This window comes from Mobula hypostoma, chromosome 1 (assembly GCF_963921235.1).
Source record: "Mobula hypostoma chromosome 1, sMobHyp1.1, whole genome shotgun sequence".
In the NCBI taxonomy this organism is placed as follows: Eukaryota; Metazoa; Chordata; class Chondrichthyes; order Myliobatiformes; family Myliobatidae; genus Mobula; species Mobula hypostoma.
The window spans coordinates 181,483,287-181,506,899 of record NC_086097.1 but is presented as its reverse complement, the minus strand read 5'-3'; the positions used below and the strand labels follow the sequence as shown (position 1 = coordinate 181,506,899).

The window sequence follows — 23,613 nt, the reverse complement described above, 5'->3', positions numbered from 1 at the left end:
TCCCTCTAAAATATTCTTATCCATGTAGCTGTCCAAATGTTTTTTACCCAGTAATCTTACCAATTCTTCAAAACCAGGGTCTTGCTTTCACCGCGGCCACTTCTAACCCACCATAATTGTACCACCTCTACCATGTTCTCTGGAACCTCGTTCTATATATCTGCCACCTTCACTGCTCCCCAGTCCCTTTCAAATCTTTTCCTTCTCACCTTAAACTTAAGTCCTTGAATTTTCTGCTTGCTTACGCTGGAGGAAAAAAAAGAGTATGACCATTCACCTATCTACTCCCCTCATGATTTTAGAAACCTCTATAAGGTCTGCTCTCAGCCTATCTCCCTATAGCTCAAAGCCTCCAGTCCTGGTAACATCCCTATGAATCTTGTCCACATTCTTTCCAGTTTAATGACGTCCTTTCAATAGCTGGATGATCAGAACTGCACAATACACCAAGTGTAGTCTCACCAACAACCTGTTCAGTTGTACCTAGTTGCAACCCTGTTGTGATGTCCTAACTCCTGCACTCAATGCCCTTACCACAATGTCTACCTGTGTCATCACTTTCAGGGAACTATGCACCTGTACCCTTCTGTTGTACAACACTTTCCAGTGCCCTACCATTCACTGTGCAAGATCTACCCTGATTTAATTTACCAAAATACACCACCTTGCACTTGTTCAAGCTGAATTGCATCTCGGTCCATTTCTTGGTTCACTTGACCAATTATTTTTTCTAGATATTGTAGTACTCTTAGATAACCTTCCTCACTGTCCACTACTCCACTAATCTTGGTGTCATCTGCAAATTTACTAACCATTAAAATAGATGGACAAATAACAGGGAACCCACACCAATCCCAAGCAAGCAAATGGCATTACTTCAGGTAGGCTACTTGGTTGGCACAGACGAGTTGGGTTGAAGGGTCTGTATAACTCCGTGCTGTATAACTCTATGACCTTCCTGTCACACACGGCATGGACAAGGAAAACATAGGTTAAGTACAGAGTAAAACTCAATCTATACACTGTCCCAGCAAAACACACGAAGAGTAGGAACATGACAGGTTAGATACAGAGTAAAGGCAAGAGTCTGTGTACAAACCACATTTATTCTCATGAGGAGGAAAGGTAGAGCATCCACAGGAGGGGCTTCCTGAATGACAAAGGAAATATAATGTAAAATAAAGAAGGAAGTTTGACAAATGTCAGGTGCAGAAAAACAGCAAAATATTGGGCAAAATACAGAATGTAAAAGAGACTGAAAATGTAGATCAGAAGTGGAAGGCTAGTGACGTGGCTGATTTGGGCTGGGGGTAGCAAAGGCAGTGTAAAACCTAACACTTCTCTTCACTGAGGCAGGGTCCTGCACGATCTCAGGCAGCCCTGAACACTCTAAAGCTACTGACACAAGTCAGTACGTGGGAAAAGAGTAAAGTTATAGTTGCAGAAGAGAAGTAGTAGATAGTGGGCCAGGTATATCTATGTAGGAAGAAGGCTGGCATTACTGAAAGGCAGTAGGTACCAACCTCGATGCAAAGCAGAACTAGAACAAGCCCTAAGGAGCTACCTCAGTGGTGCTGGCAGGAACTGAGCAGATCGCCTTGAGGAGCATCCTTGCGCATTCCAAGGATGCAACCCTGAGATTCTTGATCCCCGTCACTTTAATTCAGTTTGCACTCCCACTCTGATCTCAGTCTATGGTCTCCTGCACGGTAACAATGAAGCTCAATGCAAACTCAAGGAGCAACTACCTTTCTCTCCCTGCAGAACTCAATATCAAGCTATCAAACTTTTGGTATCTCGCACTCTCTCCCCATCTGTAACTGCCCGTCTTCCTTCGCTTTACAATCAGTCAGTCAGATTAAACATTAACAACACATTACACTGACAAAAATACTTCCCTCTGATCTTATCTGCCACATTGTCGTCTTGCCTTGTTTCTTCCAATGCCCTCCCCCACCTTCTCTGATTTGTCTCTCTTCCAATTCTGATGAAGTCCCTGAGCCAGAACATTAACTATTTCTCTTCCCACATTTGCTGCCTAAACCTCCTGTGTGTTTCCAGCACTTTCTGTTTTTATTTCAGATTTACAGCATTTGCAGTTTTAATTTACTGTCTGTGATTTAGGTGTATTTATTGTCAGTAATTCCCGCAAAGCTTGAGGTAATAACCTAGACTTTGGTTAATTCCCTGTCCAGAGCATAAAGGTGAAATAATTCTGATGGACAGTCACTGATTCACTGCATTGGCTTTGCCCCACCACAGTCTCAGTGAATTTTCACAGAATGGTGATATGCTAGGGAAAACTATTATTACTGGTCCATACAAATCATGGAAAGTACAGCCAGCTCCATGTATAAATGAATGAAGTACACTCTCTAAAGGTATTCGTCAGACCGCAGTTGGAGTACTGTGAGCAGTTTTGGGTCTCTTATCTAAGAAAGGATGTGCTGGCATTGTAGAGTACCCAGAGAAGGTTTACGAGAATGTTCCCGGGACTGAAAGGTTAATATATGAGGAGCATTTGATGGCTCCGGTCATGTACTTGTTGAAATTTGGAAAAATACAGGGGGATCTCATTGAAACCTATCATATATTGAAAGGCCTAGATAGGAGTGGATGTGGAGAGGATATTTCCTACATTGGGAGAGTCCATAACCAAAGGGGACGACTTTAGAATACAAGGATAGCCTTTAGAACAGAAATGAGAAGGCATTTCTTTAGTCAGAGGGTGTTGAATCTGTGGACTTCATTATCGCAGATGGCTGTGGAGGCCAGGTCATTGGGTATATTTAAAGCGGAGGTTGATAGGTTCTTGATTAGTCAGGTCATCAAAGATCACAGGGTAAGTCATAAAAATTGGGTTGGGAGGGAATAATAGATCAGCTGTGAGGGAATGATGGAGCAGATGTGATGGGTCAAATGGCCTAATTCTGCTCTAATATCTTACAGTCTAAAATTAAACCCAATTCAAATCCTCCCAAACTGCTGTCTCCTCTAACTTCTCCATTTTCTGTTACTTCTCAAGTTTGTGCACCTCCTTGCAACTACTTTGAATCCTCCAATTGGTTTTCTACCTCAACTACAACCTGAATAATTCTGAGCAAATTCAATGAAGGTACAATACATCTACCCCGTCTTCTCTTTCCTGATTCAGTTGATGCATTGAATAGTTGTCCACTCCACCCTCCCTAATTTACCTATTGTGAACATAGGTAGCAGGCAGCAGTGTGTACAGCCAACAGAGCTGCTGCCTCATAGCTCCTTTGACCCATGTTTGTTCCCGACCTCAAGTGCTCTCTGTGTGCAGTTTAGATGTTCTTTCTGTAACTGTGTGGATTCCCAGGTCAGGATTACATAGAGTAAAACTTACACACAAGAGATTACAGAAATCTTGAGCATAAAATGCTGGAGGAATTCAGTGGGTCACGCAGCATCTAGAGAAGGTCTTGGCCCAAAATATTGATTGATCATTCCCACCATAGATGATGCCTGACCTGCTGAGTTCCTCCAGCAAAGAGTGCAACTTTCTCTGCACTGTAGAACATCTTCAGTATAGTAATAACTAAATTTCCAGTATCTCCAGTACCTCTTGTGAGTCCACAGTAATAACCCAGGTTGGATATTGAGTAACACACACAAAAAATGCTGGTGAACGCAGCAGACCAGGCAGCATCTATAGGAGGAAGCACAGTTGCCCTCCTGACACTTATCCTTGTGAGCAGAACAAGTGCTACACATGCCCTTACACTTCCTCCCTCACCACCATTCAGGGCCCCAGACAGTCCTTCCAGGTGAGGCGACACTTCACCTGTGACTTGGCTGGGGTGATATACTGCGTCCGGTGCTCCTGATGCGGCCTTCTATATATTGGCGAGACCCGACGCAGGCTGGGAGACCGTTTCGCTGAACACCTACGCTCTGTCTGCCAGAGAAAGCAGGATCTCCCAGTGGCCACACATTTTAATTCCACGTCCCATTCCCATTCTGTTATGTCTATCCACGGCCTCTTCTACTGTCAAGATGAAGCCACACTCAGGATGGAGGAACAACACCTTATATTCTGTCTGGGTAGCCTCCAACACTGATGGCATGAACATTGACCTCTAACTTCCGTTAATGCCCCACCTCCCCCTCGTACCCCATCATTCATTCATTCATTCATTTACTCTCCCACCCCTTTTTTCCTCTCTTTTTCCTCCCTGTCCCTCTCACTATAACTCCTTGCCCATCCTCTGGTCCCCCCCCCTTTCTTTCTCCCTAGGCCTCCCGTCCCATGATCCTCTCCCTTCTCCAGCCTCGTATCCCTTTTGCCAATCAACTTTCCAGCTCTTAGCTCCATCCCTCTCCTTCCTGTCTTCTCCTATCATTTTCAGATCTCCCCCTCCCCCTCTCAAATCTCTTACTATCTCTTCTTTCAGTTAGTCTTGACGAAGGATCTCGGCCTGAAACGACAACTGTGCTTCTTCCTATAGATGCTGCCTGGCCTGCTGCGTTCACCAGCATTTATTGTGTGTGTTGCTTGAATTTCCAGCATCTGCAAATTTCCTCGTGTTTGCGTTGGATACTGAGTAAAGATCTTTCTGTACTGCCTCACGAAATGTATGACTTGTTTGGGTCCAAGGAAGTAAACCTTTGTGGATAAAAGCACACCAAATTACGCGCGGATGGATCTGCCTTCACAGAACATGCTTCATGACTTTCTCTGGGTTGGAGTTATGGAAACACTTCCCAAGGAGAGGAAAATAATATGACAATGGTCATGAATGTGGGTAGTGTATCTGATGGTCTGTTAACAGGCCTGAGAGGTTCCAGACCAGGAGGTAATGAAGGAGTCTTCAGTGAAAACCTAATCACAACAGGTGAGAGATTAGCAGCAGTGTTGGACCCTAAAATGAGTGTGAGGAACACACGTTTCTTACCGACAAGTACGACGGTGGCCTCTGCATTGTAGGGAATTTTCTCCAGGAGCTTGAGTTCGTGCTTTGATCTCGATCTGGTCATCTCAGACAGGGGACATTCTTTCTGTTGGAGATGGGGAAAGTGGTTACAGGAAGAATGGAAGCCTCGAGAGGGTGAGAACCAGAGTGAGTGGCAAAGAGCAGCAGCACCACAGAAAGCTTTGGGGTTTGTGTAGAGGAGGAGGCAACAGGGAGAGTGGGGAGGGGGAGAGGGAGAAAGAGAGCAAGCATGAGGAGATAGAGGGTGGGGAGATAAGCTAGCTGGGGTGAGAGGAAGGGAGGGGCAGATGTTGGGAGAGGGAGAGAGTGGTGACAGAGGCAGTTGGAGAGAGAGAGAAGGGGCATGAGTTTGTAGGGATGAGGGAGGGAGGGGGTGGTAGAGGAGGAAGAGGGACAGTGGTAGAGAGGGAAGAGGGACAGAGTGGTAGAGGGGGAAGAGGGACAGGGGGGAAGAGGACAGTGCTAGAGGGGGAAGAGGGACAGTGGTAGAGGAGGAAGAGGGACAGTGGTAGAGGAGGAAGAGGGACAGTGTGGTGGAGGGGGAAGAGGGACAGAGTGGTAGAGGGAGAAGAGGGACAGAGGTAGGGGGGAAGAGGGACAGAGGTAGGGGGGAAGAGGGACAGTGGTAGAGGGGGAAGAGGGACAGTGGTAGAGGGGGAGGAGGGACAGTGGTAGAGGGGGAGGAGGGACAGTGGTAGAGGGGAAGAGGGACAGTGGTAGAGGGGGAAGAGGGACGGAGGTAGAGGGGGAAGAGGTACAGTGGTAGAGGGGGAAGAGGGACAGTGGTAGGGGAAGAGGGACAGTGGTAGGAGGAAGAGGGACAGTGGTAGAGGGTGAAGAGGGACAGTGGTAGGGGAAGAGGGACAGTGGTATGGGGAAGAGGGACAGTGGTAGGGGGGAAGAGGGACAGTGGTAGGGGAAGAGGGACAGTGGTAGAGGGGGAAGAGGGACAGTGGTAGAGGGGGAAGAGGGACAGTGGTAGGGGGGAACAGGGACAGAGTGGTAGTGGGCGAAGAAGGTTGCAGACAAGTAGGGAAAGGGTGGGAGGGGGAAGGTAGGAAGGAGAAGGATGGAGGGAGCAGGTGTGGGGAGAAGGGAAGGAGGACCAAGTAGTGGGGGAGGGAGAAAGGGGGCAGGTGGAAGAAGAGGGGAAAGACAGAGGAAGGCAGCAAGGTTGGGGAGAAGAAGGATGAGGGCAGATGAAGGAGAGAAGTAGAATAGGACAGGTGGCTAGAGAGGGAGGGAGCAGCTGGGGAGAGGGGATAGGGCAGGTGGGGGTTGGGGGAGGTAGTGGGTAGGTGGGGGAGAAGGAGGAAGGGGGAAGGATGGAGAGAGAGGGAGGAAACAGATGGGGAGAAGGAGGGACAGGTGAGGGACAGTGGGGAGACAGGTGGGTGAGATCGGTGGAGCGCGGGGTGGGAGGTCAGGCGGGTGAGAGCCAGGTGGGGAGGGGTCAGGCGGGTGAGAGGGAGGGAAGGGGCATGTGGGCGAGAGGGTGGGAGGGGGCGTGTGGGCAAGAGGGTGGGAGGGGGCGTGTGGGCAAGAGGGTGGGAGTTGGCGCGTGGGCAAGAGGGTGGGAGGGGGCGCGTGGGCGAGAGGGATGACGGGGGCGTGTGGGCGAGAGGGATGGCGGGGGTGTGTGGGCGAGAGGGATGGGGGGCGTGTGGGCGAGAGGGTGGGAGTTGGCGTGTGGGCGAGAGGGTGGGAGGGGGCGTGTGGGCGAGAGGGTGGGAGGGGGCGTGTGGGCGAGAGGGATGACGGGGGCGCGTGGGCGAGAGGGATGGGGGGCGTGTGGGCGAGAGGGTGGGAGGGAGGGAGGGGTGTGTGTGGGAGAGAAGGAGGGAGGGGGCGCGTGGGTGACAGGGTGGGAGTTGGCGCGTGGGCGAGAGGGTGGGAGGGGGTGCGTGGGCGAGAGGGAGGGAGGGGGCGCGTGGGCGAGAGGGAGGGAGGGGGCGCGTGGGCGAGAGGGACGGCGGGGGCGTGTGGGCGATCGGGATGGGGGCGTGTGGGCGAGAGGGATGGTGGGGGCGTGTGGGCGAGAGGGATGGCGGGGGCGTGTGGGCGAGAGGGATGGCGGGGGCGTGTGGGCGAGAGGGTGGGAGTTGGCGTGTGGGCGAGAGGGTGGGAGGGGGCGTGTGGGCGAGAGGGTGGGAGGGAGGGGTGTGTGTGGGAGAGAAGGAGGGAGGGGGCATGTGGGTGAGAGGGTGGGAGGGTCGTGTGTTGGCGAGAGGGTGGAAGGGTCGTGTGTGGGCGAGAGGGTGGGAGTGTGGGAGAGAGGGAGGGAAAGGGCGTGTGGGAGAGAGGGGGTGCGTGTGGTCGAGAGGGAGGGGGCATGTGGGAGAGAGGGAGGGAGGGGCGTGTGGGAGAGGGAGGGAGGGGGCGTGTGGGAGAGAGGGAAGGAGGGGGTGTGTGGGAGAGAGGGGGGTGTGTGTGGTCGAGAGGGAGGGGCGTGTGGGCGAGAGGGAGGGAAGGGGCATATGGGAGAGAGGGAGGGAGGGGGCATGTGGGTGAGGGGGAGAGGGAAGAGCAGAGAGGAAGAGCTATGCTGTCAGATGGCAGGCACATGATTGAGGGAAGCCAAGCAAAAGGAAGACAATAATTTAAAGCCACATTCTGCATGCTCTTCAGGAGGTGACAGGAACACCACCACTCTGGAACGGTTTACTGAGACACTAACAGATGTCATTGTGCAGCACTAAGGGTGCTTCAGGGTCTCAGTGATCACAAGCCTAAAGCCACGAGACATCTGCTTTTGGTTAGACCACACTTGGGATACTGTGTTCAGTTCTGGTCTCCACATTAGAGCACGGATGTGGAAGCTTTACAGAGGTTGCGGAGGAGATTTACCAGGATACTGCCTGGACAAGAGAGCATGTCTTATGAGGAAAGATAAAGCGAGCTAGTGCTTTTCTCTTGGGAGTGACAGAAGATGTAAGGAGACCAATAGAGATGATTAGATAAGAGACATAGATATTGTGTTCAGCCAGCACCTTTTCCCCAGGATGGAAATGGCTAATATGAGAAGGCATAATTTTAAGATAATTAGAGGAATGTATGGTGAGGAGGGGCTGTGGTGGTGGGATGTCAGAGGCAGGGTTTTTTTTTACACAAAGGGTGGTGAGTGCATGGAAAGCACTGCCAGGGTTGGTAGTAAAGGCAGACACATTACAGACATTTCAGTGGCTCTAAGATAAGCACATGAATAAAAGACAAATGGAGGGCTGAGTGGGAGCAGTTAAATTGATCTTGGAGTAGGTTAAAAGGATGGCACAGCATTGTAGGCTGAAGGGCTTGTACCGTGCTGTAGTGTTCAATGTTCTATGTATCAGAATGATGAACATCACCACACTTGCTGACCTCAGCACTCTCCACTGTCACTTTGACCTCGGCGTCAGTGCTCTCTCCCATCAGTGGCTGTGTGACGGAGGGTTCAGAAGTTGGAGCGATGTGGTTCTGGCTGTGATGGTGGGCCATCAGTGAGCCCAAGCTCCCTGTGGAGATGTTACGTGAAAACGAAAAGTCCTTGTCCTTGTTGGGGTGGCTTTAAATAAAGAAAGTGCAACTTTAGTTCATCTTGTTCCTCTCTAACAGATTCAGTGTTAGAGCAATACAGTGCAGACGCAGACCCAGACCCTTCGGCCCACTGTCCGTGCTGACCATCACCATTCATTCACACTAAATGGGTGGAACGGAATGTTTTACAGTGCCAGCAATCGCGATTCAGTCCCTCCTGCTGTCTGTAAGGAACTCGTATGTTCCCCTGTCACTGCGTGAGTTTCCTCCCTCATTCCAAAGATGTACAGGTCTTTGTACAAGTTGTGGGCATACTACACTGGCGCCAGAAGCACGGCAATACTTGCACGCTGTCCCCAACAGATGACATAAATGACACATTTCACTGCATGTTTTGATATTTCGATGTAATGAGACAAATAAAACTAATCTTTAATACTCTCCTAACCCACTTTTTGCACACTCCCATCAGCTCCTCCCAGATTCAATTCACCTACACACCAGGCCTATTAACCCACCAAACCTGCACAGATAAGGGATGCTGGAGGAAACCAAATCTCCTGGGGCATGACCACAAGATCATAAGGTGCACTCCACAAAGACAGTGCAGAGGTCGATCCCGCCTGAAGCTGTGATGCAGTAGCTCCACTGGCTATGCCAATGAATGCCTCGCCTTGGCATCTGACCATGCAGTGCCAGACTGGGGAAACTTTGTCTACACCAGCTTCCACAGAGAATGAAGAGCACAAGTACACAATGATGTTCAGTGACTACACAGGGCTGTAGTGTCTACAAAGGGTGCAGCAGGGGCAGTTATAGATCAGATTCAACGCACGGAGTGGCATCTCGCTCTGCAGATTCTGGAAATCTTAAACAACACACACAAAATGCAGGAGGAACTCAGTAAGTTAGGCAGCATCTTTGGAAGGAAATAAACAGTTCACTTTCAGGCCGAACCCCTTCATCAGGATCCTGCATTCTCTTGCAATTTGTGTGTAGCACTATCGTCTACCTGTATTTGAGCTATGCCTTGCTCTACCCGTGATAGAGGAGCAGTGCCTCGCTTTACCCGTATTTGAGGAGCTACACCTCGCTTTACCTGTGTTTGAGCAGCAGTGCCCGCAGAACGTTGGCTCTATCCTCAGCTTTGATCTGGTCAGAGATGATCATCTGTTCTACCACCTGATGTGCAATTCCTGGCAAGCTTTTCTGGTCCAAGTCCAAGAGAACTGTACCTGCATGAGGACAAGGGAGACTGAAATCAAGAACTCGTGTACCTGATCGCCTCCAGTTGGGAGGGCACATTGTGGGATATGGAGCATTGAGAGGTCTACACCCACTGCAAGTTCCCTGCCTTGGATGGGTTGGCACTGTGGCTATCAGAGGAATTGTGCATATGGCTGGCAGCATCAATCATGGGCAATGTTGGGCAATAATGAACAAACTCGTCTGTTATGAAGAGTAAATAACACTTGTGGTTAAGACTTATGCAGCACACACAGTGCTAAACACATCAATTACATCCCGAGCTTAAATCCATGACAATTACACCTTGTGTTTCCCTTACAGTTTTGATGTGACTGAAAAGCCATGCAGAGCTATACGGGTCAACTGGCAAACCAGGCAACTGATGGAATTAAATAGGAATGGCCGAGGAGCTACAGGGCAGACTCTGTAATCTGGGTCGCCCTCATACCTCTCTAAGAAACTTTACTCTAAATTATAACACAACTAAAAGTGAAATATTCTCTCCTCAGATGTTGCCTGACCTGTTCAGGGCAGAGGTATAAAGGGGATCTGGAATGAGCTACCAGAGGTGGTAGAGGAAAAGAGGGGGCAGGGTTTCAGATTTCTGGATAATTGGGACCTCTTCTGGAACAGGTGGGACCTGTACAAAAGGGACTGGTTGCTCTTGAATCCGAGGGGACCAATATTCTTGTGAAGATTTACTAAAGCTATTGGGAGTGGTTTAAGCTAATATGGCAGGGGGATGGGAACCAATGGTGAGTGTGGATGCGATAGGGTCTTTCTTAAGAGACTCCTGGATAGGTACATGGAGCTTAGAAAAATAGAGGGCTATGGGTAACCCTAGGTAATTTTTACGGTAAGGACATGTTTGGCACAGCTTTGTGGGCTGAAGGGCCTGTATTGTGCCATAGGTTTTCTATGTTTCAATATGATAGAGCTAAAGATGCGCCAGCAGATTAATAGTAGATGATGGATGTAACATGAATGTAAGGAAGGACAAGCCACTGATTAGGTACAAATGCAGACAGAGCAAAGAGATAAATTGTACCACAGAGGCAAAATTCAAATGGGGAAAGATTGCAGGATTGAAGGTGTTGTATTTAAATGCACGTAGCATTCACAGTAAAGCAGATGAACTCATAGTGCAAATAGAGGAGTTCAGTAAGACACTATGGGCATCACTGAGTCGTGGCTGAAAGGCGGCCATAGTTGGGAGCTTAGCATCAAAGGACATACTTTGTATCGAAAGGACAGGCAGCAAGGCATAGGCAGTGGTGTGGCTCTGGTGGTAAGAGATGGAATTACATCTTTAGAAAGAAGTGACATAGGGTTATGAATGTTGAATCTTTGTGGGTGGAGATAAGAAATTGCAAAGTTAAAAAAACCATTAAGGGAATCATATATAGGGCTCCAAATAGTAGCTAGGATATGGGGTTAAGATTGCAAAGGGAGCTGGAAAAGGCATGTAATAAGGGTTTTTAATGGGGAATTATAATGGGGAACTTCAATATGCAAGGGGATTGGGAAAAATCAGGTTGGTGTCAGATCGCAAGAGAGGGAATTTCTTGAATGCCTACGAGATGGCTTTTTAAAGCAGCTTGTGATTGAGCCTACTCAGGGAAAGGCTATCTTAGATTGGGTGTTGTGTAATAACCCAGATCTTATTAGGGAGCTTAATGTAAAGGAACCTTCAGGAGGCAGTGATCATAATATGATTGAAGTCATATTACAATTTGAGAGGGAGAAACACAAGTCAGATGTATCAGTATCACAATGGATTAAAGGGAATTACAGAGGAATGAAAGAGGAGCTTGCCCAGGTGGATTGGAGGAGGATACTGGTGGGAATGACAGCAGAGCAGAGATGGCTGAAGTTTCACAAGGCACATGATAGATATGTCCCACAGAGGAAGAAGTTCTCAAATGGCAGGAGTAGGCAAAAGACAAAGAAAGTTAAGGACTGAATAAAAAGCCAAGGAAAGGGCATACAAGGTAGCAAAAACGAGTGGGAAGTTGGATGATTGGGAAATTTTTAAAATCCAAGAAAAGGCAACTAAACAAGCTATAAAAAAGGAAAAGATGAAATATGAAGGCAGACTAATCAATAATATAAAACATGATACCAAAAGTCTTTTTTTTAGTTATAAAGAGCAAGAAGGAGATGAGACTTGATATTGGACCACTGGAAATGATGCTAGTGAGGTAGTAATGGGGGACAGACAAATGGCAGATGAACTTAATGGGTACTTTGCATCTGTCTTCACTATGGAAGACAGTAGCAGTGTGCAAAGCTCTGTGAGTGCCAGGGAGCAGGAGTGAGTGCCATTGCCGTTACAAAGGAAAAAAAAAAGCTAGGCAAGCTCCAATGTCTTAAGATGGAGAAGTCACCTGGGCCAGACAGACTACATCCCAGAGTCCTGAGAGAGGTTACTGAAGAGATAATGAATGCATTGGTCATGATCTTTCAAGAATCATTTACGTCTGGTATGGTTCCGGAGGACTGGAAGATTGCAAATGTCACTCCACTCTTTAAGAAGGGAGGAAGGGAAAAGAAAGGAAATTATAGGCCAGTTAGTCTAACCTCAGTGGTTGGGATCTATTATTAAGGATGAAGTTTCAAGGTACTTGGAGATTAATGATAACATAAGTCAAAGTCAGCGTGGCTTCTGTAAAGGAAAATCTTGCCTGACAATTCTGTTAGAGTTCTTTGAGGAAGTAACAAGCAGGGTGGACAAAGGCGAAACAGTGGATGTCATTTACTTGGATTTTCAGAAGACGTTTGATAAGGTGCCACACATGAGGCTGCTTAACAAGATAAAATCCTATGCCATTACAGGAAAGATACTGCTATGGATAGCGGAATGGCTGACAGACAGGAGGCAGTGAGTGAGAATAAAAGGGGCCTTTTCTAGTTGGCTGCTGTTGACTAGTGGTGTTCTTCAGAGGCAAGTATTTGGACCACTGCTTTTCACATTGTTTGTCAATGATTTAGATAGTGGAATTGATGTCTTTGTGGCAAAGTTTGTGGATAATACAAAGATAGGTGGAGAGGTGGATAGTGCTGAGGAAGCAATGTGATTGCAGCAGGACTTAAGACAAATTGGAAGAATGGGCAAAAAAAGTGGCAGATGGAATACAGTGTTGAGAAATGTATGATAATGCATTTTGGTAAAAGGAACAATAGTTTGGACTATTACCTGAATGGGGAGAAGGTTCAAACATCAGAGGTACAGAGGGACTTAGGAGTCCTTGTGCAAGACTCCCAGAAGGTTAATTTACAAGTTGAGTCTGCGGTAAAGAAGGCAAATGCAATGTTGGCATCTATTTCACGGGGAATAGAATATAAAAGCAAGGAGATAATGCTGAGCCTTTATAAGACACTAGTCAGGCTGCACTTGGAGTACTGTCACAGTTCTGGGCCCCATATTTCAGAAAGGATGTGCTGTCATTGGACAGTGTCCAGAGGAGGTTCTTGCGGAGATTCTGGGAATGAAGGGGTTAACGTGAGAAGCATTTGGCAGCTTTTGGCCAGTACTCACTAGAATTCAGAAGTATGCACAGGGAACTCATTGAAGCCTACCGAATGTTGAAAGGACTCCATAGGGTGGATGCGGAGAGGATGTTTCCTGTGGTGGGGATATCCAGAACTAGAGAGCACAACCTCAACATTGAAGTCCAACCTTTTAGAACAGAGGCAAGGAGGAATTATTTTTAGCCAGAGAGTAGTAAATCAGTGTAATACTCTGCAACAGGCTACAGTGGAGGCCAAGTCCATGTGTATTAAGGTGGAAGTTGACCATTTCCTGATCCGTCAGGGCATTAAAGTATACGGCGAGAAGGCAGTGATGAGGTTGAGTGGGATCCAGGATCAGCCATGATGGAATGGTGGAGCAGACTCGATGGGCTGAATGGCCTAATTCTGTTCCTATGTCTTATGGTGTTGAGAATAACAACATTTAAGAGGCACCTGGACAGGTACCTGAATGAGCAAGGCATGAAAAGAAATGCAATTAATGCAGGTAGGTGGTATTAGTCTAGATAAGCATGACAGTTAGCATCGACATGGTGGGCCAAAGGGCCTGTGTCTGTTGTGCAGCTCTGTGACTGTAACTTAACCTGTCACCATATTCAATATTCTGAGCACAACTGATGCTCAAAATGCTGAGGATATTTCAGAGTTTGTGAATGTTTTGTAGTTACCGGATGTCTAACAGAGTAAATTATGATGGTTACCATGTGCCAGTGTCTTTCTGAGTTCCAGCAAGCTTCGAAAGCTGAGTGAAGCCACATGTGGCTTTCCCCAGCGATCTGTTTCCTCTTCCACATCTTCTTCAAACTTGATCCACCTGGCTGTCTCCTTCCACTGCATCTCGTGATTCTTATCCATTGTTAACTCATTCAGTTCAACAAACACCTGGAAAAATGAGAACGGGAATCTGTTACATCGTGATCATGCAAAGACCCTAATACACCCCCACCCACCAACCACAAGGTCATAATTCAATTATTTCTATTTTATATTAACATCACGTGTCCTGACTGGATACGTGAGCCAAGTACGTGAATTCCAACACACAGGAACACCAGAGCCCGAAGAGACTAGTGGACGCAGCCTGGTCCATCAAGGTACATCCCTACCCTTCACTGACAGTAGCTACAGGATCATCATGAATGCCAGGCCCTTTTCTCACTGCTATTATTGGTCCCACACCAGAGAACATAGAACAGTATAGCAAAGTACGGGTCCTTTGGTTCATGATGTTGTGCCGACCTTTTAACCCACTCCAATGTTAAGCTAATCCTTCCCTCCTACATTGTCCTCCATTTTTCTTTCATCCATGCGTCTTCCTGAGTTCCAGCAAGCTTCGAAAACCGAGTGAAGCCACATACTTCTGAACCACTGGGTTTGGAAACAGCTACTTTCAGATAGCCAGTAGGTTCTTGAACTGACGTGCACAATCCTAACCCTACTTCAGTAAAGGACCACCTCCCGCTCTACCATAGACATGTCTCTGATTGTTGTTTTTTTTTTCCCATTAATGTCTTGTTTTGCACATTTTTTTTCCTTCACTGTCTAGTATAGTTGATGTATAACTTACATTCTGTGTGTTGTCTGAATTTATGTGGCTGTGAAGCTGCTGCAAGTACGTTTGTATTTCATAGTACCTGTACCTAACCATATGTGTGAGCATGACAATTAACTTTCGGTGTGGTGGTGCTCTATGACTATACCAACTCCTGCATACTACAATCCAACACCAATCATCCATTCAATACCTAAACAGGCAACTCAGGTCAATGCCCATTACATACCCAGAGGTACCAACGGATGCTCCAGTCTATTACTCAGAAGATACAAGCTGACGACCGCAGCAGATACTTCAAGTGCTTAATCAGATAACCACTGTGTGACTGCACTTTGAGTGAGTTACCAGGCCAGCAGGCAGTGTTCCAGAAAAGACACGAGTTTGAATCTCATTAAGACACCTGGGGCATCTAAATCTAAATAATTAAATAAACCCGTAATAAAAAGCTAGTTCATGTAAAAGTGACAAAAACTAATGGACTGTTGTATAAACAGTCAGGTTCACTTGTGTCCTTATGGGAACTTCCATCTGGTGACTCACAGACCCAGAGCAAAGTGTTTTATCCTGAATCACCTCCTTCAGGACAGTTAGGGGAGGACAATAATTGCCTGTGATGAACACAGCACACGAATGAAAACTTTGCACCTAAAGTTAGTACACAGTATCACACAGAAAGTGAATTAAACATAAAGCGTAAAATGCAGCCCACTCCCCATTTTCGGCTGTATTCAAGCCATATGCCTATAGTCCAACCACACAGCACAGACCGTACTTCTCACCAGGTTCGTCAGCCTCTCTGATAGCACTGTCACTATACACAGTAGCAGAGAGGCAAGTACTGAGGCTGTCTACAGCCCTCCTCATCCCTCACCAAGCACTAGGCTGATTAGTGACCCCACCGCTGCTGGTCTGTGCTACAGCACAATACAAGCCCTTTGGCCCACGAAGTTGTGCTGACCTTTTAAACTACTCTAGGATCAATCTACCTCTTCCCACAGCCCTCCATTTGCCTTTCATCCATGTGGCTAAGAATCTTAAGTGTCCCTAATGTAACTGTCCCTACACTAACCCTTGCAGCACATTCCACGCACACACCGCCCTCTGTGTAAAACATCTACCTCTGACAACCCCCATACCTTTCTCCAATCACCTTAAAATTATGCCCCCGATGTTAGCCATTTCTGCCCTGAGAAAAACCCTAGGGCTGTCCACTCTATCTATACCTCCTTTTTTTGCCCAGAACGTAACCAGAGTGAATTCCAGTCAGTGTAAGCTCACTCGTCTACAATTTACTTACAAGATAATGTAACATCGTCACTTCCTCAGCTCCTGTCACTTTAAATGGAACTGTTTTGAGCTAGCGGGTGGGCTGGGCACCAACAGGCAGCGGCAGAGCTCCAGGTTTGATGTGCTGTCTATTACAAGTTTGCCGAGTGTCCTGGTTAAGGGAGGAATGATCAGCTGGTGCTCCACCCTTCTCTGCTCCTGACCAATTGTGAACCAAAGGTGTTACTGGGGTGGAGTCTGTCAAAGTGGAGCAGGACTCACCTCACCCAGGACTGAAACCACTGCCCCTGACCATCACAGTCACACATGAACGCTGTCCATGGTGAGAGGAACCTGAAGTCTGTACTAGTGCCCTGAGTGACAGCTTTCAGGTGTGCAGGACAGCAACATAATGAAGCAAGATAATCAAGATGGGACTGCACCTCATGTGGCTGCCGATCGGGTTTCTTGGCCTTGGGGTAAAGCTCGGACTGGTCTTTCCCCACATGTACAATGGTCCCCTTTGTGCTCCTCCTGACCAAGTGCCGTCGCACTCCTGGAACATCCTCGAACCGGTGACCTGTGGAGAGAAGGCAAAGCCACACTCACAATTCCCAATGTCCTTCCAAGACCAGAATACGGTCAATAACAGATCTTTGGGAACATTTAGCAGTAACTCAGAACTAGTGACATATTAACTACACAGCACACAGGCCATTCAGCCCAGCTGGTCCCTGCCAGATATCATACTGCAAAGAGATTTTCCCACCTCTGCACCTCACTCTCAGTGCATTCATCTAGTTTTTGCAGAAGACATTCCTCCTGAATTTCTGAATCATCATATTAATGCCATCTAGTTCTGGTTGGTACTAAATATTCTACCTCCATCCTATTTAATTCTTCCCTCCTTTTATAGAGCTCCATGAGCTTATCACTCAGCCTTATGATAGATGCTCTCTAGGCTATAACCTTCAATGCAGTACATGGCTGTGACTGACTGATCAATGTCACTAGATACAACAGTCTGTGCATTACTGGCTGAAACACACCTGTATACTATACAGTACTTCACTGAGTTTAACATATAATATCAGATGTTTAGGCTGCAGATGATATTAAAGTTGTGATGTGAAAAGCAAAGGTGATTGTCTAAGGCTATAGCAGAATCTAAGTAAGACGAAGAATTGGGTAGAGCGTTGTCTGATGGAATTTAATCCCATCAAATATGAGGGGATACAAAGTGGGAAGTCAGACAGGGATGGAACATATACAGTAAATGGCAAGACACCAAGGAACATTGATGAACAGAGGGACCTACAGTTTCAAGATCGTCAATCCCTGAAATTGGCAATGCAGATGTATAGGGTGGTGAAGAAAGCACATGGTATATTTGCTTTCATAGGTCAGAGAACAGAACATAAAAGTCCATCACAAATCATAAACTCTATCACTAGCACAACTCTCCCTACCGCTCAGCACATCTACTAGAGCTGGTGCCTCAAGATTATATCATCCATTATTAAGCACTCTCTCAATCCGGATCATACCCTTTTCTCATTACTACCATTGGGGAGGAGGTACAGGAGCCTGAATGAATGATTCAAAAACAACCTCCTCCCCTTCATCATTAGAATTCTGAATGGCACATGGGTCCATGCACAGTAATTTATTATTTTAGTAATTTTGTCTTTGCACTCTTCTGCTGCCACAGAACAACAAATTTCACATCATCTAAATCAGTGATAATAAATGTGATTCTAATAAAAGTTGTATTCACTGTGATGAAACGTTACAAAATTTTGGTTAAACTGCTCAGAATATTATGTGCTATTCTGGTCATCACAGTATATTAAGGATATAATTGTACTGAAGACGGTGCAGGTAAGATTTAGCAGCATGCTGCCCGTATTGAAGGACTTCAATTATGGTGAGAGACTGTTTGCCCTGGAGTGGATATAGTAGTCAGAATTTTTTCCCATGGTAGTGATTTCAAAAACAAGAGGGCATAGGTTTAAATCAAAATAACTGCAGATGCTGGAAATCTAAAATAAAAACAGAATATGCTGGAAATACTCAGCAGGTCAGCAGCATCTGTGGGAATGTTATGCATCACAGACCTTCATTCAAATGCAGGGGAGGGGTAGCTTTTGTCTGGTCATCACTGTCTGGTACGGCCGGGGGGGGGGGGGGGTTACTCCAGGATTGAAAGAAGTTACAGGAAGTTGTAAAATTAGTCAGCTCCATCTTGGGTACTAGCCCCTGTAGTATCCAAGATACCTTCAAGGAGTGGTGGCCCAGAAAGGCAGCATCCATTATCAAGGACGCCCATAACAAAGGACATGCCCTCTTCTCATTGTTACTACCAGGAAGGAGGTACAGAAGCCTGAAGGCACACATGATTCAGCCACAGCTTCGTCCCCTCTGCCATCTGACTCCCAAAAGGGCAGTGAACCCATAACCACTAACCTCACTTTTTTTATTACTTCTGTTTTTGCACTATTTTAATCTAACTATTTAATATACGTAAGTATTTCTACCGTAATTAATTTGCTTATTTTTCTTTCCATATTATCATGTATTGCATTGTACTGCTGCTACTAAGTTAACAAATTTCATGACACATGCCAGTAATATTAAACCTGTTTCTGATTCTGATGCTATCTGAGTTGAGTATTTCCAGCATTTTCTATTTTTATTTTAGGGCTTAGGTTTAAGTTGAGAGCAAAGAGATTCAAAGGGGATTAGAGCAGAAAGTCCTCTTACAAACATAAGAGCACGTTCTCTTTATAAGGGAAATTTGCAAATAAGGGATATTAAGCCAGGCATTTCATTTGAAAAGTCAAGTCATTGAAGGATATGTGTATGGGCAACAAGGTAATCTTTGATGCATTGACAGAGGCCAAATGGCTTGTTTTTGTACTGTACATCTCTCTACTTTGTTACTGGGTATATCCACTCCTATGTATTGTACAATAACTTGATGACACTCTGTAGACATTAAAGAGTCGTACAGCTCAAAAACAGGCTCTTCCATTTACCACATCATCTCACCTATTCTATTCTCCACATTCTGAAACTCACCTGCACAGTTTTATAGAGGTCACTTGACCTAGCAATTTGCATCTCTTCAGGACACGGGAGGAAATCAAAGCATCCAGGAGAAACCCAGTCACAGGGAGAACATGCAAACTCCACATAGACAGCACTCGAAATCAGGATCAAATCTGGGACCCAGGTGTGCCAGTGAGCTCCCGTGAATTACTAGTAATACTCATATAGACATCATAACATGCTTACTTCATTGGGTGTAACACACTAGTATCTTCAGACCCAGCAGGTATAATTGGTATACCTCTCTAGTATTTATTATGTACTGGGAGCATCAATCAAGTACATCTACGTTAAAGTAGCATGCTTTATTGGGTAAAAACCAGAATCTGTGACACACTGCATCGCTATACATAATTGAACATCTGCTGTAAAATCCATTCAAACACAATCACTACTTGGACCTTTACTTGGAAGGTGCTGCAGATTTTAAGTCCCCAGAACATAATGGGTCCTGATCAGTCCCGAATGGTCTCTTTCTGTGCTGTACCTTGATGTGCGGCTGCCCACACTCTCTGTACAGCTGCTATTACCTAGTCCTTTCCAACAGGATTGTATTTGGGAAGGTGATTCAGCCTATCTGAAATTATCAGGCTACATAAAAGTGGTGGAGACTGCAGATGCTGCAATCTGTAGAAAAGACAAACTGTTGGAAGCAACACACATCAAAGTTGCTGGTGAACGCAGCAGGCCAAGCAGCATCTCTAGGAAGAGGTGCAGTCGACGTTTCAGGCCGAGACCCTTCGTCAGGACTAACTGAAGGAAGAGTGAGTAAGGGACTTGAAAGCTGGAGGGGGAGGGGGAGATGCAAAATGATAGGAGAAGACAGGAGGGGGAGGGATAGAGCCGAGAGCTGGACAGGTGATAGGCAAAAGGGGATACGAGAGGATCATGGGACAGGAGGTCCGGGAAGAAAGACGGGGGGGGGTGACCCAGAGGATGGGCAAGAGGTATATTCAGAGGGACAGAGGGAGAAAAAGGAGAGTGAGAGAAAGAATGTGTGCATAAAAATGAGTAACAGATGGGGTACGAGGGGGAGGTGGGGCCTAGCGGAAGTTAGAGAAGTCAATGTTCATGCCATCAGGTTGGAGGCTACCCAGACGGAATATAAGGTGTTGTTCCTCCAACCTGAGCGTGGCTTCATCTTTACAGTAGAGGAGGCCGTGGATAGACATGTCAGAATGGGAATGGGATGTGGAATTAAAATGTGTGGCCACTGGGAGATCCTGCTTTCTCTGGCGGACAGAGCGTAGATGTTCAGCAAAGCGGTCTCCCAGTCTGCGTCGGGTCTCACCAATATATAAAAGGCCACATCGGGAGCACCGGACGCAGTATATCACCCCAGTCGACTCACAGGTGAAGTGATGCCTCACCTGGAAGGACTGTTTGGGGTCCTGAATGGTGGTAAGGGAGGAAGTGTAAGGGCATGTGTAGCACTTGTTCCGCTTACACGGATAAGTGCCAGGAGGGAGATCAGTGGGGAGGGATGGGGGGGACGAATGGACAAGGGAGTTGTGTAGGGAGCGATCCCTGTGGAATGCAGAGAGGGGGGGAGGGAAAGATGTGCTTAGTGGTGGGATCCCGTTGGAGGTGGCGGAAGTTACGGAGAATAATATGTTGGACCCGGAGGCTGGTGGGGTGGTAGGTGAGGACCAGGGGAACCCTATTCCTAGTGGGGTGGTGGGAGGATGGAGTGAGAGCAGATGTACGTGAAATGGGGGAGATGCGTTTAAGAGCAGAGTTGATAGTGGAGGAAGGGAAGCCCCTTTCTGTTGGAAGAGTTAAATGGACTGTAGACATTTCAGGTGGAGATTTGGCATTGGGTTTATATGTCCCTGCGAGGTCCCACTGAAGCAATATCCCGACACTCCAAACTCATGTATGTGGAGTGGTATATAATCCAAGGTGAGAGTGTCACTAGTGCATCTGACCACACTGGATGTTGAGGGGGAGTGTCAGCTTCTGTCACAGGGCAGGTGAGGGCGAGGAAAGAACTACAGGTGGTTGATCTCTACCATCTGGGACCACAGGACAAGGACTTGGTAGCAGCAGACAGACAAACCAATGAGGAACCATCAAAATGGACAAGATGATATCCAATGAAAAGAAAAGAAAGAGGCCACTCAAACTGTCCAATACTTCCCTTCAGTTGCCTTAAACATTCATCACCTACACTCATCCCAGTCCACCAGAACAAATGCACAAGCACATAATCATGTGCGCAAGTAAACACACCTGTGCACACACAAACACGAGGGAGTGCGTGCGCATATATACACAAAACAAGTGCGTGCCACACACACACACACACACACACACACACTTTCCTAAGCTCTCTTAAATGCAACTCTCAATGAAAACTGCCACTAAGATACTGAGCTAAGAAGAGTACAGATGAGTATTCGCCCACCAGGGAGAAGGGTATGAGCCCTCGCTGCCTACTGACTGTGATACTTAAAGCTGGCAGGATAACCCAACAAAACTAAACGACCAACACAGCGCGCAACGTGTCCCAAACCAAGGACGCGAAACATGTTTGGCCTGCGAAAGCATAAAAATGCAGGCCATTCCAAGGCCGTCCAACAACGTGTCAGATGAAGTCAATGAAAGTCCAGATAAAGGGTCTCAACCTGATTGTCAATTTCTCTCCGTAGATGTTGCTTAAGCTCCTGAGTTCCTCTGGCGTTTTGTATGTTGAATAACATGACAGCTCTGGGTTCAATGAAAAACTCAAACACAGCTCAAAGACTTAACTCTTTCAGAAGATTCAAAGCCTTGTACGTATCCATTTCCTCTCTCCCTAGGCAGAGAACTGTTTGCCTGAGCTCCAGACTTCACCTCAACACCTCCAAACAAATGCAAAACAGCTCCAACAGTGATAACTTTCGGCAGGTATGAACTGCTAGCATTGAAGGGATAATTGGGGCGGAGGGAAAGGAGGAGTCAAACAGGTTAGACTGGTTGGAAGAAGGAATGAAGATGCAGGGGAGGAATGGACAGTTCATCTGACACTGAGCTGGAACATGTAGGGACCTGGGCTGTAGGAGGACTGGGAACTGGTAATCTGATGGTTAGGCTTCTATTAAGAGAGGGCAGGAGAGTCTGTGGTTCAGTCAGTTAATGCTGAGGAAGCTCACCAGGTAGGGTGACGTGTGTGGAGTAAGTGACAGAGATGTCATCTCAGGCTGATGGGCTTTCAGCAGAACTCCCAGGGACACTGGCAGCTAGGAGGGCGGGGGTGGTAGGGGAAAATGATCAAGAGGGGCGTGGTTCTAGGACAAGACAATGGTCAGGGGTGCAGGTGAACTGCCCTACAGGGTACGGGCCTGAGACAAGTTCTAGTGTGTCAATGTTGCTAGGTGAGAGAGGAGCAGGGAAGTGGGTTGGGGGGGTGGAAGGGGGGGGGAAAGGAGGATGAGGTGCAAAGGGGAGGATGGCAGTTGAGCAGGTGGGAGCAGGGGGAGGGAGAGTACTTTCAGATTTTGAGGCACTCAGAAACTCTGCTAAGTTTGTTAGGATGTCGTTTGTCGCAATCAATGTGTGCAGTACAACCAAACCAACAGATAGCGACCAAATATCCAGAATGTGTCCCTGCATCAGTCCCACTGAAAAACCCTCCCATCAGAGCCCTTCACAGCATCAGGCTGCCAAACCAATCTCTCTGGATACTTATTTCACATGTAATCAGTGTCCAAGTGAATGAGAATTTCCCTCCTTATCCTAGAGCAGAGTTAGGAAGCACTGGGAATCCTTGGCTGGTGAATAAAAACGAACCTCACAGTAGGTGAATGCTGCAATGTAAAATCAGAGAGTCGTGCGGCACAGACACAGGACCTTCAGCCCATCATATCCATGCTAATCTACACTAGTCTCATTTACCGCCTCTAGGTCTGTATATTCTATGACTTCTTTGTTCAAATACCATTCTAAATGCCTCTCATACACAGCAATTGTATCTGATTCCACACCTTCTATGGGAGCACATTACAGATATCAACCATACTCTGTGGGGGGTGGGGGGGAATTCAGATCCCCTTTATATCTCCTTCCTCTCACTGCATACACAATCCTCTTGTTCTTGATGCTCCTCCCATGGGAAGTCTCTGTAATGTTTTGATCCCTGGCCTCTGTAGTTTTACCGTAGCCCTTTAATGTCACTGATTTTCAGGTTTACCTGGTCTGTACCACATCAGACGTCTCTGTGTAAGATCACCTCCAATCTGAAACTTTCAATGCTTCCTGAATTTTCCTGCTCCTCACACTTTCCAGGACTCCAGGATCAGGGTTGAACAGGAGCCCACAGTGGCAGGGCTCTTGTACTTTCCTGTGACTTCACACGTTACCATCGCACAACAGGCCATCAATTAGCCAGAGATAAAGCCCAGCACTACACCCAGGTATAATTTAAACACCTGAGGCTGTCAGGGGCAATGA

The 23,613-nt window shown here is 47.0% G+C and overlaps 1 protein-coding gene across 5 annotated transcripts in view; it reads right to left on the bottom strand.

Annotated features, from left to right (window-relative positions):
- LOC134353133 (anion exchange protein 2-like) overlaps positions 1–23,613 on the bottom strand; it is a 265,524-nt gene that overhangs the window by 32,459 nt on the left and 209,452 nt on the right. For all 5 annotated transcript variants that reach the window (XM_063061096.1, XM_063061077.1, XM_063061103.1 and 2 more), the window contains 5 exons: positions 16,515–16,651; positions 13,952–14,132; positions 9,571–9,706; positions 8,316–8,499; positions 4,920–5,022 (listed from right to left, as the gene is read on the bottom strand). In XM_063061096.1, coding sequence (XP_062917166.1) covers positions 4,920–5,022; positions 8,316–8,499; positions 9,571–9,706; positions 13,952–14,132; positions 16,515–16,651 — 741 coding nt within the window. The remainder of the gene's footprint in view (positions 1–4,919; positions 5,023–8,315; positions 8,500–9,570; positions 9,707–13,951; positions 14,133–16,514; positions 16,652–23,613) is intronic.